The sequence below is a fragment of the Rhinopithecus roxellana genome, chromosome 3, assembly GCF_007565055.1.
Source record: "Rhinopithecus roxellana isolate Shanxi Qingling chromosome 3, ASM756505v1, whole genome shotgun sequence".
NCBI lineage: Eukaryota > Metazoa > Chordata > Mammalia > Primates > Cercopithecidae > Rhinopithecus > Rhinopithecus roxellana.
Genome location: NC_044551.1, coordinates 62836969 through 62864043, shown reverse-complemented (window position 1 = coordinate 62864043; position 27075 = coordinate 62836969). Strand labels below are relative to the sequence as shown.

The 27075-nt window shown below is 43.2% G+C and overlaps 1 protein-coding gene and 2 non-coding genes across 6 annotated transcripts in view; 2 read left to right on the top strand and 1 right to left on the bottom strand.

The window, feature by feature from the left end:
- The window catches only part of OCLN (occludin), a 68946-nt gene that overhangs the window by 5451 nt on the left and 36420 nt on the right, over positions 1 to 27075 (bottom strand). For all 4 annotated transcript variants that reach the window (XM_010380237.2, XM_030927345.1, XM_010380236.2 and 1 more), the window contains 3 exons: positions 13900 to 14045; positions 3641 to 3856; positions 665 to 836 (listed from right to left, as the gene is read on the bottom strand). In XM_010380237.2, coding sequence (XP_010378539.2) covers positions 665 to 836; positions 3641 to 3856; positions 13900 to 14045 — 534 coding nt within the window. The remainder of the gene's footprint in view (positions 1 to 664; positions 837 to 3640; positions 3857 to 13899; positions 14046 to 27075) is intronic.
- On the top strand, positions 9966 to 10069 carry LOC115896716. The gene has a single exon (XR_004056617.1). It is a non-coding gene; the product is annotated as a small nucleolar RNA U13 (small nucleolar RNA).
- Positions 18670 to 18772, top strand: LOC115896634. The gene has a single exon (XR_004056549.1). It is a non-coding gene; the product is annotated as a U6 spliceosomal RNA (small nuclear RNA).

Genomic DNA, 27075 nt, shown 5'->3' with positions numbered 1-27075 from the left:
TTTCGCCATGTTGGCCACGCTATTCTCAAACTCCTCACCTCAGGTGATCCACCCGCCTTGGCCTCCCAAAGTGTGGGGATTATAGCCATGAAACCACCATGCCCAGCCTGGCTATTTTAAATAGGAAAGCATAGATGTACATAGAATAGTGCTTTGTAGGGGCCGGGCACGGTGGCTCATGCCTGAAATCCCAGCACTTTGGGAGGCTGAGGTGGGCGATCACAAGGTCAGGAGATTGAGACCATCCTGGCTAACATGGTGAAACCCCGTGTCTACCAAAAAAAGAATAAAAAAAAATTAGCCAGGCGTGGTGGTGGCGGGCACCTGTAGTCCAGCTACTCAGGAGGCTGAGGCAGGAGAATGGTGTGAACCCCGGAGGCGGAGCTTGAAGTGAGCCAAGATCGCACCACTCCAGCCTGGGCGACAGAGCAAGACTCTGCCTCAACAAAAAGGAATAGTGCTTTGTAATTCTTAACTATTATACATTAGTTTAGTCTTCTATTAGAAAAGAATTTCATCCAAAACCCAATCTCAACTATTCTTCAATGAAACTGCAATTTGATAATTACTAGCACATTTTAATCAACATTAATATAAAGGATGCTGTGCCTCCACAGATAAGATTCAAATTCTGCATAATATGCAAATATCAGGTTGAATTTACCATGTACTCTTCACTTTCTTCTCTATAGTCATCCAGTTCTTTATCCAAACGGGAGAGTTCTTTATTGATCTCATCAAGTTCTGATTGTAAGCTCTTGTATTCCTGTAGGCCAGTGTCAAAATTTCTCTTGTACAGTTGTCTTTGTTGATCTGAAGTGATAGGTGGATATTCCCTAAAAGGTGAGAGAAAATGACTACATATGTATCCTTAGCAGACATAAAATTCAATGCTCCTTCCTCAAAGGTAATAAAGCTGGTGGGGTATGGAGAACGACGTTTTCTTGTTTCCTTTTTGTTTCTTATGGGTAAAGAGAGAGAGAGTACAAATAAGTTCTATTAAGAGTGACTATATATTACTGCTCAAATTACTGCTCATTTTTAAAAAACTATGCCGACATAATTTGCAGAAATAATTTTGAAAATCATTTACAAAACTGAAGGTACAAGTCATAGGAACTCATTTATTCTCCATACACAGTATCAATAATGGACTACTTATGTTTCAAGTTTTTCTTTCTTTCTTTTTTTGAGACAAAGCCCACTCTATCACCCAGGCTGGAGTGCAGTGGCACAATCTCGGCTCACTGCAACCTCTACTTCCTGGGTTCAAGCGATTTTCATCCCTCAGCCTCCATAGTAGCTGGGATTACAGGCAGCTGCCACCACGCCCAGCTAATTTTTGTATTTTAGTGGAGACGGGGTTTCACCATGTTGGCCTGGCTGGTCTCAAACTCCTGACCTCAGGTGATCCACCCGCCTCAGCCTCCTGAAGTGCTGGGATTACAGGAGTAAGCCACCACGCCTGGCCTGTTTAAAGTCTTAAAACTGAAATTCTGGAACACAAAGTCCGCTTTGATCACCACAGTGGCAGCACAGCTGACTGGAAGTGGCTGTTTCCTGCTACCACCCATAGTTTTCAGACTGGTTTATTTATTTTTTGCTCTTGTTTTTCCAAAGTGGAAATAGCTTATCTACTTCTTTCATAATAAAAATAGACATTAAAAATGTACATGTATAAAAACATGGGCTCATTATTAAAATAATCTGGCAATTCATTAAAGTATAAAGAAGAAAAACTGAAATTTTGTATCACATGTATCTCTCAATATGCCAGCTACTCCTTACATAGGGAGATGATGCCATCAACCCATAATCCATAGAGAAAATACTCTGAATCCTTTCACAGGACTGGAGTTTCACAATGATGTCGAATTTCAAATTTTAGATCTAACAATCTAGTATCTTCATTTTACAGAGGGGAGAAATTTAAATGATTTGATCAAAAGGGAAACAAGAATTCCGGATTTTGAAAATTTTCAGGCTGGGCACAGTAGCTCACACCTGTAATCCCAGCACTTTGGGAAGCCGAGGCGGGTGGATCACCTGAGGTCAGGAGTTTGAGACCAGCCCAGCCAACATGGTGAAACCCTGTCTCTAATAAAACCTCAAAAATTAGCCAGGCGTGGTGACACATGCCTGTAATCCCAGCTATTTGGGAGGCTGAGGCAGGAGGATTGCTTGAACCTGGGAGGCGGAGGTTGCAGTGAGCAGAGATTGTGCTACTGCACTCCAGCCTCGGCAACAGAGTGAGACTCTTATCTCAAAAAAAAAGTTTTCAGTTAAATCTTCCGTGATACAAGTTAGGTGAATATTTTACAGATAGATGACTAAGCCAGGCCAAAAATTCTTGAGGGGAGAGGGGAAGATAAAGTACCAGAATCATCAGTGAATAGGGGATCTCAAGTTACCCATGCCCCGCCTATCCTTCCTCACTCTCTGAGAAGCAATGTTTTGATTACCATTCACATTGCAAATGTTTCTGATGTGTGTCTTAGTCCTCAGAATACTTGGGCATAGGAAGGCTACACATCATAAACAAATACATTTGGTGATGGTGGGTGGACTGTAACAAAACCACGGACACACAAAGAAACTTAACCACAACTGTGGCTGAACACTAAATTGTTACCTCAATTGTTTACGAAACTCTTTGCATTAAACTTTAAAAGAAACTCTGGTCTTATCATTTTAAGCTTAACTTAAAAAATAATTGCCAACCAGGCGCGGTGCCTCACACTTGTAATCCCAGCACTTTGGGAGGCCGAGGCGGGCGGATCACCTGAGGTCAGGATTTTTCAAGATCAGCCTGGCCAACACGGTGAAACTCGTCTCTACTAAAAATACAATTAGCCAGGCATGGTGGTGGGCGCCTGTAATCCCAGCTACTTGGGAGGCTGAGGCAGGAATCGCTTGAACCCGGAAGGCAGAGGTTGCAGCGAGCCGAGATCGTGCCATTGCACTCCAGCCTGGATGATAGAGCAAGACTCCGTCTCAAAAAAAAAAAAAGTAGTGCCAAAGGAAAACCATAGCACTGGTCTGGGAATTTTATAATCAGTAAAACAAAGTTCCTCTACACCTGGATTTTATTTATTTGAAAGGCCTTTCTTTGGTTGTTTTTTGAGACAGGGTCTAGCTCTATCGCCCAGCCTGGGGTGCAGTGGTGCAATTAAAGCTCACTGCAGCCTTGAACTCCTGGGCTTAAGCAATCCTCCTGCCTCAGCCTCAGCCTCCTGAGTAGCTGGAACTACAGGCCCACACCACTATGCCTGGCTGGTCTTGAACTCTTAGCCTTAGCCTCCCAAAGTGCTGGGAGACCTTTCTTGCGTGACTATTGGTATAAGTAAGAGCACTGGTGAAGTTCACCAGCCACGCTATGGAAAGTTCAAAGTAGTTACTGCCAAAATTCAAAGACATGATTACTGCCAAACATTCTCTCCACTTCAATCTTTATCACAAAAGGGTGCTAAGGAAAAAACCAACCAACACCACACAAAAAACTGTCTCCAGTCCTGGTTGGCAAAGAATGAAATTACACCAGTGACCTCAATTTGGGAGGCAACAACTCCGACACCAGGTTGGTCTCCTTTAATCATCAGGAGGTGCACGTGGCCCAGGAAAAGGAGAGCTGAGTCGGTACCTGATCCAGTCCTCCTCCAGCTCATCACAGGACTCGCCGCCAGTTGTGTAGTCTGTTTCATAGTGATCTTGCTCTGTTCTCTTTGACTTTCCTGCTCTTCCCTTTGCAGAAGTCCTTTTTGAAGGTGTCTCAAAGTTACCACTGCTGCTGTAACGAGGCTGCCTGAAGTCATCCACAGGCGAAGTCACTGGAAGCTCCTGAACCACTTCAGGAACCCTAATAAAAACAGGCATCATTGTTCAGTACACTACAGCCCTTTGCCAGTGCACTGTAATCACAGAGCACAGCCATAATAAACACCAGGAGACATCTGCACACAGGTGCACTCAAGCAAGGACTTCAGACAATTGAAGTCTTGAATTGCTTGAACTTCAGTTCAAGTAATCCACCTGCCTCAACATTAGCACTGAGCAGATGCCTCGTTTTCTGCACACAATTGGACAGCAGTTCAGAGTCCTCTAATACACACAAGTAGTAGGTTCCAATTTAAAGGGGAGTAGCCATTTTCATACCTTCTAAGTACAATGGATCTCAGATTTCATTTTTAAAAGTTCAGGCTGATCTATAAGAGGTGTTTACTTGACCTGTGCCAGGGACTTACTCTACAAATGCTGTCAGGAAAATAATGATCATTCTTTTCTACAGGCTCTTCTAGTTCCCTGGAATGCTGCGTGGGGAAGAATGCACATATGCTCTTTGTAATATTAATCTTATACTACCATATATCAATTATCATATTAAGATAAAATCTTGCAAAATAAACTAAATGTCTAAACTAAAAAATTAAGAAGCTTTACATTACAATAAATTAAAGAGTTCCTTTAGGATTCTTTTTAAAATTGCTGTTAATCCTGAAGTCATGTAGAATGAATAGAAGGGTTACCATTACACACTTATTATTTTTTCTAATACAATTAAAGTTGCATCACAATTGCACATTTATAGTGTTTCAGACATAAACATGAAAATAACCCTAACTGAGGAATAAAATACCAAAGTTGAAAGTGGGAACTACTTCTGAGTAAAAGAAATACGAAGTTTCATTTTCTTGTAGAAAAGGGCAAGCACAGAAATGCTTCTCACTCTCTGAGAAGCAATGTTTTGATTACCATTCACACTGCAAATGTTTCTGATGTGTGTCTTAGTCCTCAGAATACTTGGGCATAGGAAGGCTACACATCATAAACAAATACAAAGAATGGGCCTAAGACTTTCCAAGCATCAGCCTTGGCATTCCAATCAACTATTTAAAACGTCTGAAGCATTTCTTTTTGCTGCCAATTTACATAAACTATCATACTAAGCTTTATCTTCCAGGTTTAGTCCCTTTTCTAGGTGATCCACATGTGCTTTGCTCTAACTGTTGTCAGAGTCTTAGATTTGTAAGCATACAATTTCTTGCAGACTCTAAACTTTGGGGTATGTGTGTGTAGATGCAGGTGGGGGTGGTATTTATTTCCTCTTTCAAGATTTATGGCCGAGGGCGGTAGCTCACACCTGTAATCCCAGCACTTTGGGAGGCCAAGGTGGGCAAATCCCTTGAGGCCAGGAGTTCAAGATCAGCCTGGCCAATATGGTGAAACCCCATCTCTACAAAAAATACAAAAATTAGCCGTGCATTGTGGCGGGCGTCTGTAATCCCAGCTACTCGGGAGGCTGAGGCAGAAGAATTGCTTGAACCCACGAGGCAGAGAGTGCAGTGCGCTGAGATCGTACCACTGCGCTCCACCCTGGGTAAAGAATGAGATTCTGTCTCAAAAAAAAAAAAAAAAAAATGTATTCAGGTAATATGGCTTTGTGTGCTATGCTAAAGTTACTTCTAATGGAGGGAAAATGTGACTTTCTCCATGAGTCAATGATTAACAAGTTCCTAGACACTCTGCCAAAACTGCCAGGTACTATGCTGCTTCTTTGAGGTAGCAAAACAAAACCTTTAGAATGCAGTGGATTTATTTTAGGGGTAGGGCCAAAGAGGGAGGAAACTAAAGGGCAAAAGAAATTACAAAAAAACATAAAAAAGGGCCGGGCGCAGTGGCTCAAGCCTGTAATCCCAGCATTTTGGGAGGCCGAGACGGGCGGATCACGAGGTCAGGAGATCGAGACCATCCTGGCTAACACGGTGAAACCCCGTCTCTACTAAAAAAATACAAAAAACTAGCCGGGCGAGGTGGCGGGCGCCTGTAGTCCCAGCTACTCGGAGGCTGAGGCAGGAGAATGGCGTAAACCCGGGAGGCGGAGCTTGCAGTGAGCTGAGAACCGGCCACTGCACTCCAGCCCGGGCCACAGAGTGAGACTCTGTCTCAACAACAACAACAAAAAACATAAAAAGTAAAACATCGAAGTAGGCCTCCTGCCAGAATTTTTATATTATTGATATATCTTTACCTTCGAAGTTTTCCTCCCCTCCTCCTACACCCCTTTAAAATATTAACATACTTGATCTAGCATGAAAGCTAAAAGCAAAATGTTTCACAAGAAAACTATTGACTACAGGTGTGAGCAACACCACACTGGGCTAATTTTTAATTTTTTTTGTAGAGACAGGGTCTCACTCTTTGCCCGGGCTGGGCCCTCCACATTTCCCGAGCTGCACTGATCTTTTCAGCCCAGCATGAAGTTTCCTTTCCCAAAGCTTACATAGCAAAAAGGTTCTGATTGGCCCTTTTCAGGTCACTGTCATCCTTGAAGCCAGGAGAATGTTCTCTTATTAGTAAGACTTAGATATGCCTCCCAATAATGGTGGCAGCTCTAAAATACAGAGTGTATAACAAACTTCATTCTAATAGTCATGGCATTGTTGATCATAGGTTGTTTCTCTGCTGTCACTGATTCTGTGTGTAATCAGAAAAGAAGGATTCTTATGCATGTGTTTTCAATTCAGTAATTGTCCTTAACACTTGACATGCATAGAGTACTGAGCCAGGTGACCCTGGGAAGACCAGGTCCATGTTCTCACGGAGGCTGCAAAACAGGGGTGGTGGAAAGTGCACAACTCCACTGAGAGTCAGGGCAAGGTAGGAGCAATAAAGGCAGCATGAAGGAGTGTGTGTGAGAATGAAACAAATGACTGAAGAATAAAAACAAGCCGGCCAGGTGCGGTAGCTCACACTTGTAATCCAGCACTTTGGAAGGCTGAGGCAGGGGGATCACTTGAGGTCAGGAGTTTGAGACCAGTCTGGCTAACACGGTGAAACCCTCGTCTCTACTAAAATACAAAAATTAGCCAGGCATGGTGGTGCACGCCTGTGATCCCAGCTACTCGGGAGGTTGAGGTGGGAGGATCACTTGAACCTGAGAGGTGGAGGTTGCAATGAACCAAGATTGTGCCAAGCCTCCAGCCTGGGTGACAGAGCAAGTCTCCATTTCAAAAAAACCAACAACAACAAAAACCCAGGCGTGGCTGCATGCACATGTAGTATTAGCTACTCAGGAGGCTGAGGTAGAAGGATCACTTGAGTGTAATAATTTGAGGATTCAGTGAGCTATGATCACACCACTGGACTCCAGCCTCACTGGACTCCAGCCTGTGTGAAACAGTGAGACTCTATCTCTGAAAAGTAAAGATAAATAAATAAATAAATAAATGTAGATGGCTATCCTGTCACAACAGAAGCTGAACTGAGAATAAAGCCAACATACTGACAGATGAAAGCACGTAAGAGCCCTGCTATCTTCTGAATCCCTCGATTATGCCATGACTGAAGCTAGAGACATCCTTGGGCCTCATGTGACTCAGATAATTCCTCCTTTTGCTTAAGCTATTTTTTTTCATGATTTTTTAAAAAATTGAGACAGAGTCTCCCTATGTTGCCCAGGCTGGTCTCGAAATCCTGGCCTCAAGCAATATTCCCACCTCATTGGCCTCCCAAAGTGCTGGGATTATCAGCTTGAACCACCATGCCCTGTCTTAAACTAGTTTAAACTGGGCTTCTATAATTCCTCTAACTTGCATAAAAGTCCTAACATCATCCTACCAGCCTATTGCTACCAAACAATAGTCTCATTTGGCAATGCAAGGAGTCAGTCTTTGAAAGTTTTGCATTGCAGCAACATTCAACTTCCTTGATTTACGAAGGGTAATTCAACCTGGGTGTGGACAGGATAGTAGACAGTGTACCTAATAGGGCTCTCCCAAGTTCGTTTAGTAAGTTTGGAGAGGCAACCATCTTCAGCTAAATTCTGGTGTCCCCTGATGCAGGATTAATTCTCATAGCCAACTGCCTTAAAATTCTAAGGTATAGGACATTATAAGCAAAAGCAACCAGATATGAGAGTAAATTGCATGATTCCATTTTATGTAAGTTCACTAACAAATGGTGACAGACATCAAAATAGCGGTTACCTTAGGATGGGTGTGGGTGGGTATTGATGGAGAAAGGGCACATGGGGACCTTATGTGGGGCTCAAAATGTATCTTGGTGGTGGGAGTTAAGTTCATATATGGGAAAACTCATCAAGTTGTATACTCAAGATTAGTGTTCTTTTTATGGAATGTACATTATGCGTTGGGAGAAAAAAACATCTTAATACTGAGTTACCTCATCCTTAGCATAGATGGATGGATAGACACAATGTTCTCCATCTAACTCCTTCTCTATCCACTAGAGTGGTGAGGAAGAGAGGTGCTCATGGGTTACTAAGCACTTGCGAGAATGCCTTAGGAAAGACAGGCTATGACTTATGTGTTCTTATTCCCATTCAAGTGGATGTCCTCTGAGTCCTCTACAGCACTCAGCACTCTACTGTGAACAACACTTGACAATTTCTATTGCCCCCCAGAAGCTGTAAAATACTTCCATCATTACCATGCTCTGGGGGAGATACTGTGCATTTGTATCTCCTAATACCACTCCCATTCACCCATTCATCTGGGTTCTAAAATGAAGCATCATGTTTGCATTTTCCAGACTTTCAAAAAAAATTCTGGGGCATAAGTTCAGAGTAGAAACTAGTACAACCCTTATGAAATAAAATTTTTACATCTATCAAAATGAAAAAATGCACACTTATTTTAGCTCAGCAATTCTGCTTGTAGTATTTATCCTCCAGATACATTCACATATGTATAAAGTGATAAATGTATAAGGTTATTCCTTAGAGTGGTCTGTAATAACAAAACATTGGGGGAAGTGTGCATCATATAGAATTAATACATTAAGTATACCAGCCGGGTGCGGTGGCTCACACCTGTAATCCCAGCACTTTAGAAGGCCGAGGCGGGCGGATCACCTGAGGTCAGGAGTTCGAGACCAGCCTGGCCAACATGACAAAACCCCGTCTCTACTAAAAATTAGCCGGGCGTGGTGGTGGATGCCCGTAATCCCAGCTACTCAGAAGGCTAAGGCAGGAGAATCACTTGAACCTGGGAGGCAGAGGTTGCAGTGAGCCGAGATCACACCACTGCACTCCAGCCTAGGCAACAGAGTGAGACTCCGCCTCAAAAAATAATAATTAAATAAAGTATACCATTTGATAGAATATTATACAGCTATAAAACAGAACAGTGCTTCTTCTTGGTTATAATTTAAAAAATAAAACAGAATCAGTCAACTCATTGCATACTGATATGGACAATATCCAAGATAAAATATATTGCTAATGATACTTTTGGTATGCTAATATTTTCTTTTTCTTTGTTTCGAAACAGGGTCTTGCTGTGTCACCCAGACTGAAGTGGAGTCGCACGGTCTTGGCTCACTGCAGGCTCGACCTCCTGGGCTCAATCAATCCTCTCACCTCAGCCTCCCAATAGCTAGGACTAGAGAGGCACGTGCCACCAGAGAGGCATGTGCCACCATACCTGGCAAATCTTTATATTTTTTGTAGAGAGGGGGTTTAGCGATACTGCCCAGGGTGTTCTCGAACTCCTAGGCTCAAGCAATCCACCCACCTCAGCCTCCCCAAGTGCTAGAATTACAGGCTTGAGCCACTGTGCCCAGCTCTGGTATGCTAGTATTTTAACAGGGGAGTGGGGGAAATCAATGTACTTTGGCCAGGATCTTTATGTTTTAAAATCTCAGGAGAAATATAAAAGAAAGTGATGACATTAGTTGCCTCAGGGGAGAGGAACTAGGTAGCTGATACCTTTTGTCCCTTTTAAATTTTACACTACCTAAGGTATTCAAGAATAAGAAAGATTAATATTTAAGGAATAAGATTTTCAAATTAATTTCATATGAATTTGTGAAACTATCCTGGTTTTCGTGAAAAGGGACACCACCTGGGAATGCTGTGTAAGCATGCAGGCCTCACAATTTAGAGGCACAGCTGGTGCCAAGATGCAGTATAGACAGACATTTTGTGTGTATGAAAGTTCTGCAAATCGGTCCTTTTATAGTTCATGAGCATGATGACTGGGTGTTCACACCCATGTGTAAAATGTGCCACCCTCAAACCTTATCACAATATTGGCAGATTACCCGTGTGACATGAAAAAGAAGAGAAAAAAAAAAAAGCCCTGCAAATCATAGCTTAAAAATTTTAGAGGTTGGCCGGGCGCGGTGGCTCAAGCCTGTAATCCCAGCACTTTGGGAGGCCGAGACGGGCGGATCACGAGGTCAGGAGATCGAGACCATCCTGGCTAACATGGTGAAACCCCGTCTCTACTAAAAATACAAAAAAACTAGCCGGGCGAGGTGGCGGGTGCCTGTAGTCCCAGCTACTTGGGAGGCTGAGGCAGGAGAATAGCGGGAACCCGGGAGGTGGAGCTTGCAGTGAGCTGAGATCCCGCCACTGCACTCCAGCCTGGGCGACAGAGCGAGACTCTGTCTCAAAAAAAAAAAAAAAAAAAAAAAAAAAAAAAAAAAAAAAAAAAAAAAAAATTTAGAGGTTGAGGCAGGAGGATCACTTAAGGCCAGGAGTTCAAGACTATCCTGGGCAACAAAACAAGACCCCTTCTCTATAAAAATAAAAAATTAGCCAGGCATAGTGGCACACACCTGTGGTCCTGGCTAAAGTGAGCTATGAGGCAAGAGGATGGCTTGAGCCCACGAGTTCAAGGCCACAGTGAGCTATGATCACACCACTGCACTATAGGTCTGGGTGACAGAGTGAAACAGCGTCTCAAACAAATGATGAAAAAAAAACTTAGAAGGACTGCATCTCTTTTGTGTACCCTTGTCCCTAACAGTCTCAAGTGCTTTAGTTTTTGTCAAAATCCAAAGAGAAGAAACAGAGAAAAAGTGCTTTCTCCAAATCATTCACAATTGAAATCAACAGCAAGATCAAATCTGAATACCAAAACAACTATGCACTCAGAGTAAATCTCATATATCATGGCCCACTAATCACGAGTCGGGCGTTGCAGATGAAACTTCAAAGTAGGTGAGGTGCGGTGGCTCACGCCTGTAATGCCCACACTTTGGGAGGCCAAGACCGGTAGATCACCTGAAGTCAGGAGTTCGAGACCAACCTGGCCAACGTGGTGAAACCCCGGCTCTACTAAAAATACAAAAATTAGCCAGGCATGGTGGCATGCGCCTGTAATCCCAGCTACTAGGAGGAGGCTGAGGCAGGAGAATCATTGGAACCCAGGAGGCGGAGGTTGCAGTGAACCAAGATTGAACCACCGTACTCCAGCCCAGGCAACAGAGTGAGACTCAGTCTCAAAAAAACAAAAAAAAAAAAAACAAAAAAAAAACACTTCGAAGTAACAAAAAAGTTATTTTCAGTAGATAGACTTTTAACATAGACATTCCAACTAGCTGAAAGGAAGTTTTTTGGGCTTTTTCAGCCTCCAAAGGAACCTGGAGTTCTAGAATTACAGTCACAAAGTCGTAAGGGCATTTTAGTGAACGATGGACTAATAAAAGTACACGGCAAATGCAATTACATACAGTATATAATACTTGACAATAAACAACTATGCTACTGGTTTATGTATTTACACTATGTTTTTTATTATTGGATTCCTTCAACTTATTAAAAAAAAAGAGTTGAAAGAGAAAAAAAAAGTTAAAAGAGGCTCAGACAGGTGCTTCAGGAGATATTCTAGAAGAAAGCACTGTTACCACTGAAGATGACAGCTCTGGGTATGTTATTGGCCCTGATAACCTTCCAGTGCAACAAGACGTAGAAATGGAAGACAGTGATATTAATGTAGGCCTAGGCAAATGTGTATGTTTGAATCTTAGCTTTGGGTTTTTTTGTGTGTGTGTGTTTTTGTTTGTTGTTTGTTTGTTTTGAGATAGGGTCTCTGTTGCCCAGGCTGGAGGGCAGTGGTGCAATCACAGCTCACTGCAGCCTCCCAAAGTGGTGGGATTACAGGCATGAGCCACTGCACCCAATCTGTATCTTAGTTTTTAACAAAAAAGCGTAGAAATTAAAATAAAATTTACGTGGTAAAAATAGAAAACAGCACTTTGGGAGGCCAAAGTGGGAGGATCACTTGAGGTCAACAGTCTAAGAACAGCCTGGTGGCAAGGCATGGTGGCTCATGCCTGTAATCCCAGCACTTTGGGAAGCCGAGGCAGGCAGATCACTTGAGCCCAGGAGTTCGAGACCAGCCTGGGCAACATAGCGAGACCCTGTCTCTACAAAAAAAATAGAAAAAAATTAGCTGGGCATGGTAGAGCACATATAGTCCCAGCTACTGAGGTGACTAAAGTGGGAGGATCGCTTGAGCCTGGGAGGTCAAGGCTACAGTGAGCTGTGATCACAGCACCGCACCCCAGCCTGGGTGACAGATTGAGACCATGTCTCTACCAAAAAAACAAAACAAAACAACAAAACAAAAAAAAAAAAACAAAGCTTATAGAATAAGGCAATTATTTCTCTATATCTATACAATGTAGGTATGGGTTTTTTGGCCTTTTTTTTTTTTTTTTCTTTTTCTCCTGTCTCACTATATTACCCAGGCTGGATTTGAGCTCCTGGGCTTAAGTGTGATCCCTCCCACCTCAGCCTCCCAATTAGCTGGGACTGCTGGTGTGCACCACTGTACCAGGCTTTGTGATTCTGTTTTTCGTTGTTGTTTTTTTGAATTTTTTTAAAACAGAGTTTCACTCTGTCACCCAGGCTGGAGTGCACTGGTGCAATCTCAGCTCACTGCAACCTCCACCTCCCAGGTTCAAGCGATTCTCCTGCTGCAGCCTTCCTGAGTAGCTGGGATTACAGGCATACGCCACCATGCCCGGCTAATTTGTATTTTTAGTAGAGATGGGGTTTCTCCGTGTTAGTCGGGCTGGTCTTGAACTCCCGACCTCAGGTGATCCGCCTGTCTCGGCTTCCCAAAGTGCTGGGATTATAGGCGTGAGCCACCGCACCCAGCCAAGATCTACCATTTTTTATCTTTTATATTTACTGTAACTTTTTTGTGTTTAGATATACAAATATCACTGTATTACCTCTGCCTAGAGTATTCGGTATATTAACATGCTGTCTGCATTTGTAGCGTAGGAGCAAGAAGCTATGCCACATAAGCAGGCTATCCATCTAGGTTTGTGTTAAGTACACTGTGATGTTCACTCAAGGATGAAATTGCCTAAAGACACGCTTCTCTGTATTCCCATCGTTAAACAATGCATGACTATATATGTAAAAATACCGATTTTATCATCCTTAGGCAAAAATTACATCCCCGTCCATACCAATTACCTCCAATATTCTCCTCTCACTAGTCATTAGGTGGAATTAGAATTGGGCTTTAGGGTAAGTGTTTCCACCACAGAGATATCATTTCAATAATCATATGGCACCTACCCTAGGCCAGACGTTCACTAAAGTTTCATATCTCCCAGCAATACTGAGGACCTAGCACAGCAAATGAAATACCACAATTCCTGGATTCAAATGAAGTCTTCCAGTTTAACAGAAATGTATGTGGACAGGGTTGATTAATGTGCAGTGTCCTCCTTCTGTTTATGAGATCCAACAATTTCAGGCAAAAGGAGAGGCTGAGCACAGCACTGACCTCTGCTTAGTCACTTCCTCTCACCCTCACCTAAACTTCAAAACCAGAAATAGCAGAACCACATTCCTAGAGTGAAAGAACCCAACCCAGCCTTTCAATTAAACAAGCAAGTGAAAAGAAGCATTTTCAACTTAGAAGGGAAAGAGAACCCCACCCTCCTCGTCCTGGTCTTCCAAGTAGCCGTAGGCCTCTCTACCAACAAAGCAAAGATTCTTGTAATACCAAGATCCAGATCCAGCTTTTGTGTGCACTGCTGGATACTTTTTTAAGCAGAAAGGTACAAAAACCAATTATGTGCAAATACTCATTTTTATACTCAGTCTATCAAACTAAGAGAGACACTACTTACGGCGTGGATTTATAGGAAGACTCTGGATAAAACCGCTTGTCATTCACTTTGCCATTGGAAGAGTATGCCATGGGACTGTCAACTCTTTCCGCATAGTCAGATGGGGGTGGAGGCACGTCCTGTGTGTCTGCAGACACATTTTTAACCTTAAAAAACCCCAAGAGATAGTTATTATTTATCTTGTAACGAAAAGGGGGCATACACTGAAGAAAATTATCTTATATGCATTATCTAGTATTTATGTGGCCCATTAATGCTATTAACGCTAATAATAAAAAGGCAATCATGGCCAGGCGCGGTGGCTCAAGCCTGTAATCCCAGCACTTTGGGAGGCCGAGACGGGCGGATCACGAGGTCAGGAGATCGAGACCATCCTGGCTAACACGGTGAAACCCCGTCTCTACTAAAAAATACAAAAAACTAGCCGGGCGTGGTGGTGGGCGCCTGTACTCCCAGCTACTCGGGAGGCTGAGGTATGAGAATGGCGTGAACCCAGGAGGCAGAGCTTGCAGTAAGCTGAGATCCGGCCACAGTACTCCAGCCTGGGTGACAGAGCGAGACTCCGCCTCAAAAAAAAAAAAAAAAAAGGCAATCATTACAGGTTAATAGTCAAATCCACTTTTTAATAGACATATAAATAGTGCTACTGCTAGTTGAAACAAGTATATTACCAAGAAGAAAAATCTGATCACCTCGTTCTCATCCTAATGTGATTAGGTTTAATATTATCCATGGCAATTTCCCACCTCCATATTAGGAAGACTGGTCGGTCTTATTATCTCACACCCACATTAAAAAGACCATTCTCATTTAACGTAAGCTAGGTCCAGGTTAGGAGAATTTTCATTTCTAACAAGCTCTCAGGTAATGCTATGTTGCTGTCTGTGCACCACACTTGGAAAAGCACTAATCTAGAACAAAGTACACTGGTGGTTCTTTTTTTTTTTTTTTTTTTTTTTTTTTTTTTGAGACGGAGTCTCGCTCTGTCGCCCAGGCTGGAGTGCAGTGGCCGGATCTTAGCTCACTGCAAGCTCCGCCTCCCGGGTTTACGCCATTCTCCTGCCTCAGTCTCCCAAGTAGCTGGGACTACAGGCACCCGCCAACTCGCCCGGCTAGTTTTTTGTATTTTTTAGTAGAGACGGGGTTTCGCCGTGTTAGCCAGGATGGTCTCGATCTCCTGACCTCGCGATCCACCCGTCTCGGCCTCCCAAAGTGCTGGGATTACAGGCTTGAGCCACCGCGCCCGGCCACTGGTGGTTATTAATCCATTCATCTCTCAACGTGGAATGTTAAAACCACAGAAGAAATTAAGCAGTTCAAGCTGACTTCTGCTCTTTTAATAAGAGATTTGTTTATTCTCCCTTAATGTAGGTTCTCAATGGCTCTATTACTAATAGCCTACACAATATATCACACCACATCAGTGCCTTCCCTTTTCACTTTCCTTATTTCATTGTGATGTGTAAGTGAATTCATCCTACAGAAGTAACATGCATTAGAAATTACGCCTTAATAGGCTGGGTGCAGTGGCTCACGCCTGTAATCCCAGCACTTTGGAAGGCCGAGGCAGGTGGATCACGAGGTCAGGCGATCGAGACCATCCTGGCTAACATGGCGAAACCCTGTTTCTACTAAAAATACACACACACACAGGCACAAAAATTAGCCGGGCGTGGTGGCATGCGCCTGTAGTCCCAGCTACTCAGGAGGCGGAGGCAGGAGAATCGCTTGAACTGGAGAGGCAGAGGTTGCAGTGAGCAGAGATTGTGCCACTGCACTCCGGCCTGGCCGACAGTGAGACCGTCTCAAAAAAAAGAAAGAAAGAAATTATGCCTTAATGTTAAATACATATACAAGTTCTTCTTATCTGAGGAATGTAAGCCCTTTTTTAAAACTTATCAGGCCCGGAGAGGCATTAAAATGAAACAGCAATCAAGTCCTACTTCCCCCTTGAGCTATGTAGTTATCTCTAGAAACTGCATAACCTAACAATGCTACACACTGGGCACCATAACCCTGCTATAGCTCAACATGTAACAACGTTATTTCTGTAAACCAATGAGAATTCCTGATGAATAACTTTGTTTCTGCCCACTCCTTGTGCCCCTCTTTTGCCTTTAAAAACTTGCTTATAAAAAAGCCTGAATGGAACACTCCCCAGGGCAGCTTGGAAGCATGTCCCAGGCAGCTGTTCTCAACTTTGGCCCAAATAAACTCTCTATATTAATTTTGCCTCAGGTTCTTCCCTTAGGTCAACGTTAACATGGAAGGCTTACCACAGAACCTTTGGGATAAAAAATTTAAACATAAAAAGCACAGCCAATTAGACTCCCAACACTGTTTTACATAGAGAGAGAGAGAGAGAGAGAGAGACAGAGAGAGAGAGAGAGAGAGAGAGAGAGAGAGAGAGAGAGAGAGAGAGAGAAAGAGAGAAAGAGAGAGAGAGACGGAGTCTCACCCTGTCACCCAGGCTGGAGTGCAGTGGTGCGATCTCGGCTCACTGCAACCTCCACCTCCCGGGTTCAAGAGATTCTCCTGCTTCAGCCTTCTGAGTAGCTGGGATTACAGGCGCCCGCCAACATGCCTGGCTAATTTTTGTATTTTTAGTAGAGTCAGGGCCTAACCATGTTGGCCAAGCTGGTCTCCAACTCCTGACCTCAAATGATCCACCCACCTTGGCCTCCCAAAGTGCTAGGATTACAGGCGTGAGCCACTCCGCCCGGCCACTGTTAAGATTTTATGTTTTATGTTACAGCTCCAACACTCTTGACATTTCACCTAATAGTCTTTAATTACATATCACTCTGTAATTGAGAAAAAAAAATTGGAAAAAAAAAAATCAAAGACCTCAAACAAGTGCTAACCCTAGATGAATCATTTAGTTGTTTTAAGGCAAAGGAATAGAAATAAAGGGTGGAAAAAAACTAAATCTACAAATCATTTCTGGGAAAAAGAGCTGCTATTCAAAAGGGTAGAACCGCTTTAGCTTTGCAATAGGATCAATGGCATTTTAGCCAGGTTTGGTACACGTGCCCATAGTGTCAGTTACTCGGGAGGCTGAGATGGGAAGACCTCTTGAGCCTGAGAGACGGAGGCTGCAGTGAGCTCTGATTGTGCCACTGCACTCCAACCTGGGTGACAGAATGAGACCCTGTCTCAAATACATACACAAACAACCAATGGCATCAGATTATCTGGGCTCACCCCAGATCTGCCAACCACAAATTCTATAAAGCCTCAGTTTTCATGTGGAAAAAAAAGAAGAAGAAGAAGAAGAAGAAAACTAGTACATAAAGTTATTTTGACGATTAAATGAGGTGACAAGGTATCACATTTACCACAGTGCCTTTAAACACAGTAAAAATTCAAAAGATGCTGGATTTTGGAATTAAGGCCACTGGATCTGATCAAATTAATTTTTACAAGAATTTAGAGGTGGCAGAAGACCTTTATTTGGATGATTTTGCTATTATAAAGCCTTACAATTAAGTTCAGCTTCAATACAGTGTATCTTCCTGCAATACACATTCCTTACATCTTAACTTTCCCATTCTTAGTAGCATTAAAACACAAGATGCACTCTCCTGACTTATCCAGGCAGTACTGCATGCAGAAAGATATTTACCTACCCCTCAAAGTACATAGGGGTATTCTTGATTGTTTAACATTCAGAGTCAGAAAGGAATAGAATCATTTCCCTCTGAAAGTGGAATTTGGCAGCAACTGCGAAACCAGTGGGTGGGTTACCACGGAGTGTGCTCAGATCCCACCACAGGGGGGACGGGAGGGGAGCACTCTTGGTTCCCACAGAATTCCTTACAACAAAAGTTTACAGCAGAAGTTGCCAAGCTTCACAGACAAATGCTTCATCAAATCAAAGCCTATTCTTAATCCAATACCTCATCAGAATTTAAAAATGCTTCCTTTGCTTAAAAACCCATTTTATACTTCTCTAGGTCCCACCCCCTCCTCACAGCGTGAGCTTTAGCAGAGTCTGGGTATCTTTTCAGAGATTTCTTACTGGCTAGAATGCCCTTCCCCTTTTGCCAGCTATTCCTTAATTGGGCTTCAATTCTTGGCTCACGTGCCACCACCTCCTCCTCATACAAGCCCCTCCTGGATGAGGCACCAACCTGTGCTATTTCCCTACACCTGTGCATACAAACCTCCCACCAAATCACTTACACACTGCCGAACAATGGCTTGCTCACCTATCTCATTTCAGTAGGCAGTGGACTGGGCTTAAGCCACCACTATCTGACTGCTTACAATGAGCCAAATATTGAAGTGACAGATCATTTAGTAGGCATGGCTCTACAGACAAATATCATTTCTTTTTCAGAAATGAGGAAGCTGTGGCTCAGGGAGTTAGACAACTTTCCCAAGAACCTAGACATAGAAAATGGAAGTGAGCTGAGATCCGACCACTGCACTCAGCCTGGGTGACAGAGCGAGACTCTGTCTCAAAAAAAAAAAAAAAAAAAAAAAGGAAGGGTTGGCAGTCTCCTGCTTTCCTCTTCGAGTCTCCAAAGTACCACACAGTGTCTGGCACAAATCGGGAGCCCCAAGTTGCTGCATAAAGGTTACCTCATTGATAACTGTTATATTCCTACATGTATACCGAGGTATCTTATCAATGAGGCACGCTGAGCTGACCTTTCTCTCTTAGCGTCAGCAGAACTGGACTAGCTTGACCACTGATTCCACCCTCCAGCACAGATCTTTGATTAAACCTTTTCTATACACGTGCATAATAAATTCCAAAGCAGTGCTCCCTTCGGCAGCACGTATATAAAGCTGAACAATACAGGAAAGGTTAGCATGGCTCCTGGGCAAGGATGGCACCCAAATTCATGAAACATTCCACATGTATATTTTTTTTAATTCTGAGCCAGCTATGATGCCACTCCAAGAGTCTAGAGGCAATGGCAAAATATATTTGAAAAACAAAATATATTTGAAAAGATCATTTTTTCCCTCTTTACGCTTCAATTTTTCTGAAAAAGGCTAAACTATTTTTTCCTCTAACCCACTTAATGGTATCAATGCAAAGTAAGTATAAACCCAGTATCTGTGGCTTTTGAAGGACAGTAGGAAAGTAGAAGGGGGTTGGAGGGGGCAATACAAAGTGAACAGGTGCTCATTTCTACAAGGAGTCCCCAACTTGTATTTCCTATTATGAGAGAAAGGACTTCTGAATTTCACTGTTATTACCGATAGGATCCCCAGTCAGCTCATAAAACTCAATGATGTAGTTAAAGTTCTCTTAAAAAAGAAAAAAAAAAGATTTTAATTTTCAGTAAGTTTTTTTTTCTTAAGAGATGAGGCCTTGCTATGTTGCCCAGGCTGGACTTGAACTCCTGGACTCATGCAATCCTCCTACCCCGGCCTCCTGAGTAGCTGGGACTACAGGCTCACACCACTACACCTCGCTTTTAAAGAATGAGAACTTGAGAAAACCAGCTAGGCATAATTCTAAACAGTAAAATGTCTTTGTAACAATTTTCCCTTAAGTAACTTGAGGATATCTCTAAGAAATTAGGGACAGAAGAAAGTAGGATGAAAACACAAATTAAAGATTTCTCTAGGCCGGGCATGGTAGCTGATACCTGTAATCCCAGTACTTTGGGAGGCTGAGGCAGGAGCGATCACCTGAAGTCGGAAGTTCGAGACCAGTCTGGCCAACATGGTGAAACCCCATCTCTACTAAAAATACAAATATTAGCCAGGCATGGTGGCGCATGCCTGTAATCCCAGCTACTTGAAGGCTGAGGCAGGAGAATCGCTTTGCACCCAGGAGGTGGAGGAGCAGTGTGCTGAGATCACACCACTGCACTCCAGCCTGGGTGACAGATTCCATCTCAAAAAAAAAAAAAGGTAACTCAGACTTACTCTTGAAATTACATTCAAAAAGGACAAGCGCTCACACTAAACATGCTTAAGGAGTACGAATTATTAATTTAGGGGATAAGCAGGGAAGTTTTATTTTTTTATTTTTTTATTTTTTTTTTTGAGACGGAGTCTCGCTCTGTCGCCGGGGCTGGAGTGCAGTGGCCGGACCTCAGCTCACTGCAAGCTCCGCCTCCCAGGTTCATGCCATTCTCCTGCCTCAGCCTCCCGAGTAGCTGGGACTACAGGCGCCCGCCACCTCGCCCGGCTAGTTTTTTGTATTTTTTTTTTTAGTAGAGACGGGGTTTCACAGTGTTAGCCAGGATGGTCTCGATCTCCTGACCTCGTGATCTGCCCGTCTCGGCCTCCCAAAGTGCTGGGTGGGATTACAGGCTTGAGCCACCGCGCCCGGCCGGAAGTTTTATTAAGATTCTTATTCCAATCAAGAAAGAACTTCAGTATTTCCAAAATAGCAAAATGAAATATCACTTTTTTTTTTTTTTTTGAGACAGAGTTTCGCTCTTTTTGCCCAGGCTGGAGTGCAATGGCACGATCTCCGCTCATTGCAACCTCCACTTCCTGGGTTCAAGCGATTCTCTTGCCTCAGCCTCCCAAGTAGCTGGGATTACAGGCATGCGCCACCAAGCCTGGCTAATTTTGTATTTTTAGTAGAGACGGGGTTTCTCCATGTTGGTCAGGCTGGTCTTAAACTCCCGACCTCAGGTGATCCACCCGCCTCAGCCTCCCAAAGTGCTGGGATTACAGGAGTGAGCCACCGCGCTTGGCCAAAATAACATTTTTATAGATCTTCACAAGAGGTAATTATGAGGATAAATTTTTATTCACAGTTTAATTGTACTCATTAGAAATGTTCTGATTATGTCACTTGTGAAAAAATTCTTTGTGACAAATAACACCCAACACTCCTTGGAGAGTTAATGAAAACATCCTAAACCCCTGTGGGATGCCAAAAGGAAAACAAAGAGGGCAGCTCTCCTTTAGGGCAGCTCAGGTGCTCTTCTCCAAATACGTACCGTGATTCTTCCTCACCTGAGAGTAAGATGGGTCTACACCATCATGTTGGTCCCACTTCCCCACCCTGACTCCCTGAAGTCAGAGAAGGAACAAAAAGGGCAAGAAGGAATGTTCTAGGTCACTCTGAAAGAAAATCTTCTCTCCTCCAAAACAAAGATTGGGGAAAACACTTATCCCCACTTAAATCAATTTCATATTTCATTTAGAGTTACTAAAAGCAAAATATATGCAAATTATATGCAATTATAGCTAATCCTAATTTTTCCCCTCACCTTAATTTCATCCCTAGTTCACATATGGGAGAGAGTCAGACTAGACCTGCATCCATGTGGCCTAGCGATGTGCAAAAGCCATCTACCACTAAGAAGGAAAGGGAAGTTCACCTGCTGAGTATCCAGCCTGTGCCAGGCAAACCTGACTGTTTATTCTCACCACCACCCAGGGAGATACAATTATCTCTATTTTCAGATGAGAAAATTGAGCTTCTATGGTTAAATTAACTTGCTCAAAGTCACAGAGAAGGTAAAGTAGCAGAGGGGAGATTTGAACGCTGGTCCACCTAGCTCCAAAGCCCAGCTCTTTCTGGCATAACAAACTGCCACCTCAAGAATTCAAACACGGCTTGAAGTACCCATCTTGAGTACTCGGTATTTTGACTGGTCTTTGTAACAAAGGAGACCATTCTCATGGTCTTAAACTCCTCACTATTTTGAAGAATTTTATTTGCCTATTAGTTTAACTTTGTAAGAGCAGCTATTGATGCAAAATTATTATGAGCATGTTTCAGTCACCATGTGCTTTTGTTTAGGTCAGCGTTTAGGAACACCTCTCTCAAAAAGGAAAGAGTAGGTTTTTCCCAGCTTGGTGATTAAAGTGGAGAAATACCACAGGCATCAGAGGGAGGAGCATCTTAATCTCAAGGATCATCTCCATGTTTACAACCTGCCCATTCCACCCTCCTCGGCCCTATGCCCTTGTACTACAGGTTCTCAACAGTAAGTGGTCTAACTCGTTTTTCCTGTTTTCTGATATTTTACACCCTCAGATACTCCCCCCAATAAAAGCTTCAAAACTGACTGGAAAGTTCTCTTAGACTTTTCTCCACCTTTGGTCACTTGAAGGCAGACGGTCCCACATGTACTAATCCCACAAATAAAGAGATCGTGGACCAGGTCTGAACATGTCTGGTTATTTTACCTTGCTCAGGTGGCACTCAGGATTTAGGAAACAAATTGCCCCTACCCAACTACACGCTGTCCAAAAATACTAATAATATAGACCAATGAGAACTATAAATAAAATCCTAAGCCCCCAACCGAGAGACCCCCTTTTGGCCAAGAGTACTTCAGAGAAATCTTAACTGAGTTCCTGGCCATGAGAGAATGGGAGATCAGACACAACTCATTTACTCCCTCCTTTTTGTGGTTCAGGCACAACTGACCAGCATTCATGTTAACATAGAGATCATCAAGACTGATAGAAACAGACTCTTTGTGGCAATAAAACACCAAGTTATAAACAAGACCTAAGGCCATGCCAGACAAGGGTTAAATCCCACACCCCTATATTTGTCCTAACCATACACTATGTTCTAACTACCATAATAAGGTTGCTCTTTTTCTCCAGCAGCCAAACAAGCACTGGCCTCAAGATAAGCAAGATTAAAGCAATTGCATAAGCCTACTATGTACCCACAAAAATTAAAAATAAAAACTTACAAAAAAATACAAAAAGAAAACAACCACAGCTCATCCACCAACAGATACTGACTGACCCCTGTTCCACAAGCCATACAGCTTTGACTGGACAAGAAACTGATTTCAGTAACTTCCTCCTGATCAGAGTGGTTCTGGCCAGCTTGCAGAGGCTGCATGTGAGCGCCTTGTGTTCCTGTTTCACCTTTTTTTTTTTTGAGACAAAGTCTCACTTTGTTGCCCAGGATGGAGTGCAGTGGCACTGTGTTGGCTCACTGCAACCACCGTCTCCTGGGTTCAAGCAATTCTCCTGCCTCAGCCTCCCAAGTAACTGGGATTACAGGCGCCCACCACCACACCCAGCTAATTTTTATATTTTTAAAGAGAAGGAGTTTCACCATGTTGGCCAGCTGGTCTTGAACTCCTGACCTCAGGTGATCCACCTGCCTCGGCCTCCCAAAGTGCTGGGATTACAGGTGGGAGCCACCGTGCCCGGCCCCTGCTTCATCTTTTGATGTACAGGGTCTAATTGTAATACATCTAAATGTTAAGTCTCCACCCCAAAGTGAACGTGGGATGCATGTAACATGAATGTTTGTTCATTACGCAAGCATGAGGACCCCATTCATGGATATTCATAGCTCCTCCTATAACCTATTGAATAGGAACGTATGGTCAACCTGTTCAGCATTAAGCTCTTGTCCCAACTCCATCTCATTCTAAGTGCCTTTCAGTGTCTGCCAGAAGCCACGCTTCCAAGACTGCCAAGGATGGCCACCTTGCATGTTGTGACCCTTTATAATAAACAGTCTCCTTTCTACTTTCTTCTTCCCTTTCACAGCTGGAGATTCTTTTTTTTTTTTTGCCCAGGCTGGAGTGCAGTGGCCAGATCTCAGCTCACTGCAAGCTCCGCCTCCCGGGTTTATGCCATTCTCCTGCCTCAGCCTCCCGAGTAGCTGGGACTACAGGCGCCTGCCACCTCGCCCAGCTAGTTTTTTGTATTTTTTAGTAGAGACGGGGTTTCACCGTGTTAGCCAGGATGGTCGCGATCTCCTGACCTCGTGATCCGCCCGTCTCGGCCTCCCAAAGTGCTGGGATTACAGGCTTGAGCCACCGCACCCGGCCTAGATTTTTTCTAAATTTATAATTGTGTCATCTTTAGGTTGACACCAGCAAAGGTAAATTCTGAAATTCCCTGAGAGTCAACAAGTTATTAGAGCTCTGGAAGAGGATGAGGTAGAAAAACCTTGTACTCAATGAGGCTTATCAATGATCTCATTCAAGGCCCCTTACTTAAATGAAAATCCCTGTGAATTTCAGACTGTCAAATATACCTGTACCTCATGCCAGAGTTTTTCAACAGGTGTGCCACGATGTCTTTGGTAGTCCAGCCTGTGAACCAATCATCTGCAGTTCCAGATCCCCCTCAGTTTACTCCAGTATCTTGTACTAAGTTACCATTTTCCAAGTATGCCATGATGTAATGATAACTTGCTTACAGTTTAATGGTTGCAGCTTGAATCTATAAAATAGCGGTTCTCAAAATATGGTCCCCAGACCAGCTACATTAATATTACCGACCTACGCCCCACCCAGACATAGTGTGCGCATCATAAACTCCAGGGTGGGAGTGAGTGGGCTGTTTCAATGAGCCCTCCGGGTGACTCTGTTGCCTGCAAAAGTTTGAGAACCACTGAGGTAGACACAATTCTCTTCGATGTTGCAGATCACTGTATCTTGTAAAGACATACAAGTTATGGGTCTCGTTTGCCTGCAATGATGCACAAACCTGACAGTGCCTGGTTTTCTGGCCCAGGTATCATAAAATAACCTAGAGCAACAGTGAGAAGGTTCACTCGGCATGACAACAGCTGAGGGTACCTACTTATATCACAGTAGAAACATTAATTGATTCTCAACCCTGAGAAGGACCTCTATCATGCCAACAACACAGTGGAAAAGGGAAGGAACACATCTTTCCCTAAATAAAGGCGAGAAGGCACTTTGGCTTGTCATATCTATAAAGGGTTAGTCATTTGTGAAAAGGACACTAATGATCAGGCAATAGACTATACTTCCTCAGGACTATGCCTCATAAAAAGTTGACCTTCACCCCATCAAAATGCTTATAAAAATCAAGAGTATCAGAGAAACTGGTTGAGTTTTGCCACCTCAGCAATTGCCAAAAGGTAAAAAGTAGAAGAGAAAACACATTAGGCCAATAAACATGACATGTTCAGAAGAAATATAAACCAAGACAACAGTGATACACTTTTACACTTTTGACTGGAAAATATTATAAAGTCTACCACCACCAAGAGTTGCTTGTTTAGATTATATATGAAAAATAACTTGGCATTGTTTTATAGAAATGTACACTCACAGGCCGGGCACGGTGGCTCACGCCTGTAATCCCAGCACTTCGGGAGGCCGAGGCGGGCGGATCACGAGGTCAGGAGACCGAGACTATCCTGGCTAACATGGTGAAACTCCATCTCTACTAAAAATACAAAAAATTAGGCAGGCATGGTGGTGGGCACCTGTAGTCCCAGCTACTCAGGAGGCTGAGGCAGAAGAATGGCGTGAACCCGGGAGGCGGAGCTTGCAGTGAGCAGAGATCGCACCACTGCACTCCAGTCTGGGTGACAGAGTGAGACCCTGTCTCAAAAAAAAAAAAAGAAAGAAAGAAATGTACACCCACAAATGCTACATCCCAGAAGCTCCACTCTTAGGTACATAGCCAAGAGAAATTTTCACAAGTATAGGTGATTTTAAAATGTTCATAGGACCAGGCAGGGTCGCTCACGCCTGTAATTCCAGCACTTTGGGAGGCCAAGGCAGGTGGATCACTTAAGGTCAGGACTTTGAGACCAGCCTGGCCAACATGGCAAAACCCTGTCCCTACTGAAAATACAAAAATTAGCCAGCTGTGGTGGCATACGCCTGTAATCCCAGCTACTTTGGAGGCTGAAGTGGGAGAATTGCTCGAACCTGGGAGGCGGAGGTTACAGTAAGCCAAGATCATGCCACTACACTCCAGCCCAGGCAACAGAGCGAGACACTATCTCAAAAAAAATAAATAAAAAATAAAAACGTTCATGGCATTTGTAATGGTTTTAATAATCCAAAACCCCATTAAAAGGAAACTGGATAAACTGCTAAGAAATGTTATAAAATAGAGGACCAGACAATGGCGACATCAGATGGACTTCAGCTCCATCAACATGCATTAATCTATAACCTAACTCTCAGTAAAAAGGCAAATGCCAAGACACTACATGCAGGTACACCTTCTACAAAGTTAAAAAACACCCAAAACAAAATTATGTATTGCTAAGTTATACATACACATAGGTAAAAACTTCTTAAAAAGCAAATTATAATAAACTCCAAATTCTAGACAGCCTACCTCTGGGGGCAGGTAGAAGCAAGTAGATGAGAGAGTGAAAACTGTATAATGTAACTTAATAATGTATTGTAATTATTAGGTGGGGTGGTAGATCTGCAGGTGTTCATTATGAAACAATAAATGTACCAGGAATGCTATGCATGGACTAAAGGTGATCATGTCATAAGCTAAGAATTGAATTAATCTATTTCTGTGCACCTGAAGTCCAGCTTTTGTTTTTAGAGACACAGTCTCACTTTGTCACCCAGTCTCACTTTGTCACCGAGAGGTTGCAGTGGCACATCTCGGCTCACTGCAACCTCCACCTACCAGGTTCAGGTGGATTTCCCACCTCAGCCTCCAGAGTAGCTGGGACTAGAGGTGTGTGCCACTAGGCCCTGCTAATTTTGTATTTTCAGTAGAGATGGGGTTTCACCATGTTGGCCAGGCTGGTGTCAAACTCCTGACCTCAAGTGATCCACGCACCTTGGCCTCCCAAAGTGCTGGGATTACAAGTGTCAGCCACTGTGCTCAGCCTTAAAGTCCAGTTTTTAAAAAGGTAATCATTAGCTGGGCACCGTGGCTTACACCTATAACCCCAGCACTTTGGGAGGCTGAGGCGGATGGATCACTTGAGGTCAGGAGTTTGAGACCAGCCTGGCCAACATGGCGAAACCCCATCTCTACTAAAAATACAAAAATTAGCCGGGTGTGGTGGCGGGCGCCTGTAATCCCAGCTACTCGGGAGGCTGAGGAAGGAGAATCGCTTGAATCCAGGAGGTGGAGGTTGCAGTGAGCCAAGATCACGCCACTACACTCTAGCCTGTGTAACAGAGCAAGACTCCATCTCAAAAAATAATTTAAAAAAAAAAAAAAAAAAAAGGTAATCATTAAGGTTTTTCCTAAGAATCTATTTGGCATGGAAATGCTCAATTAGGGTTCTAATCCTGGCTTTGTCACCCATATGTGACCCCAGGCATGCGGATGAAAATGCTTTTCTGTTAATATAAAACCAAATTTAACTTCAACATCAATTTTGTCTATTCTCTAAAAATATTATCATATACTGTTACAAAATGGCTTAATAGCCCCCTTTTACACAATTATTCTGGCCAAAATGTGTTCAAAAAAGGAAGAATAATAATCAAAAGACTCAATTTTCACCAAAAA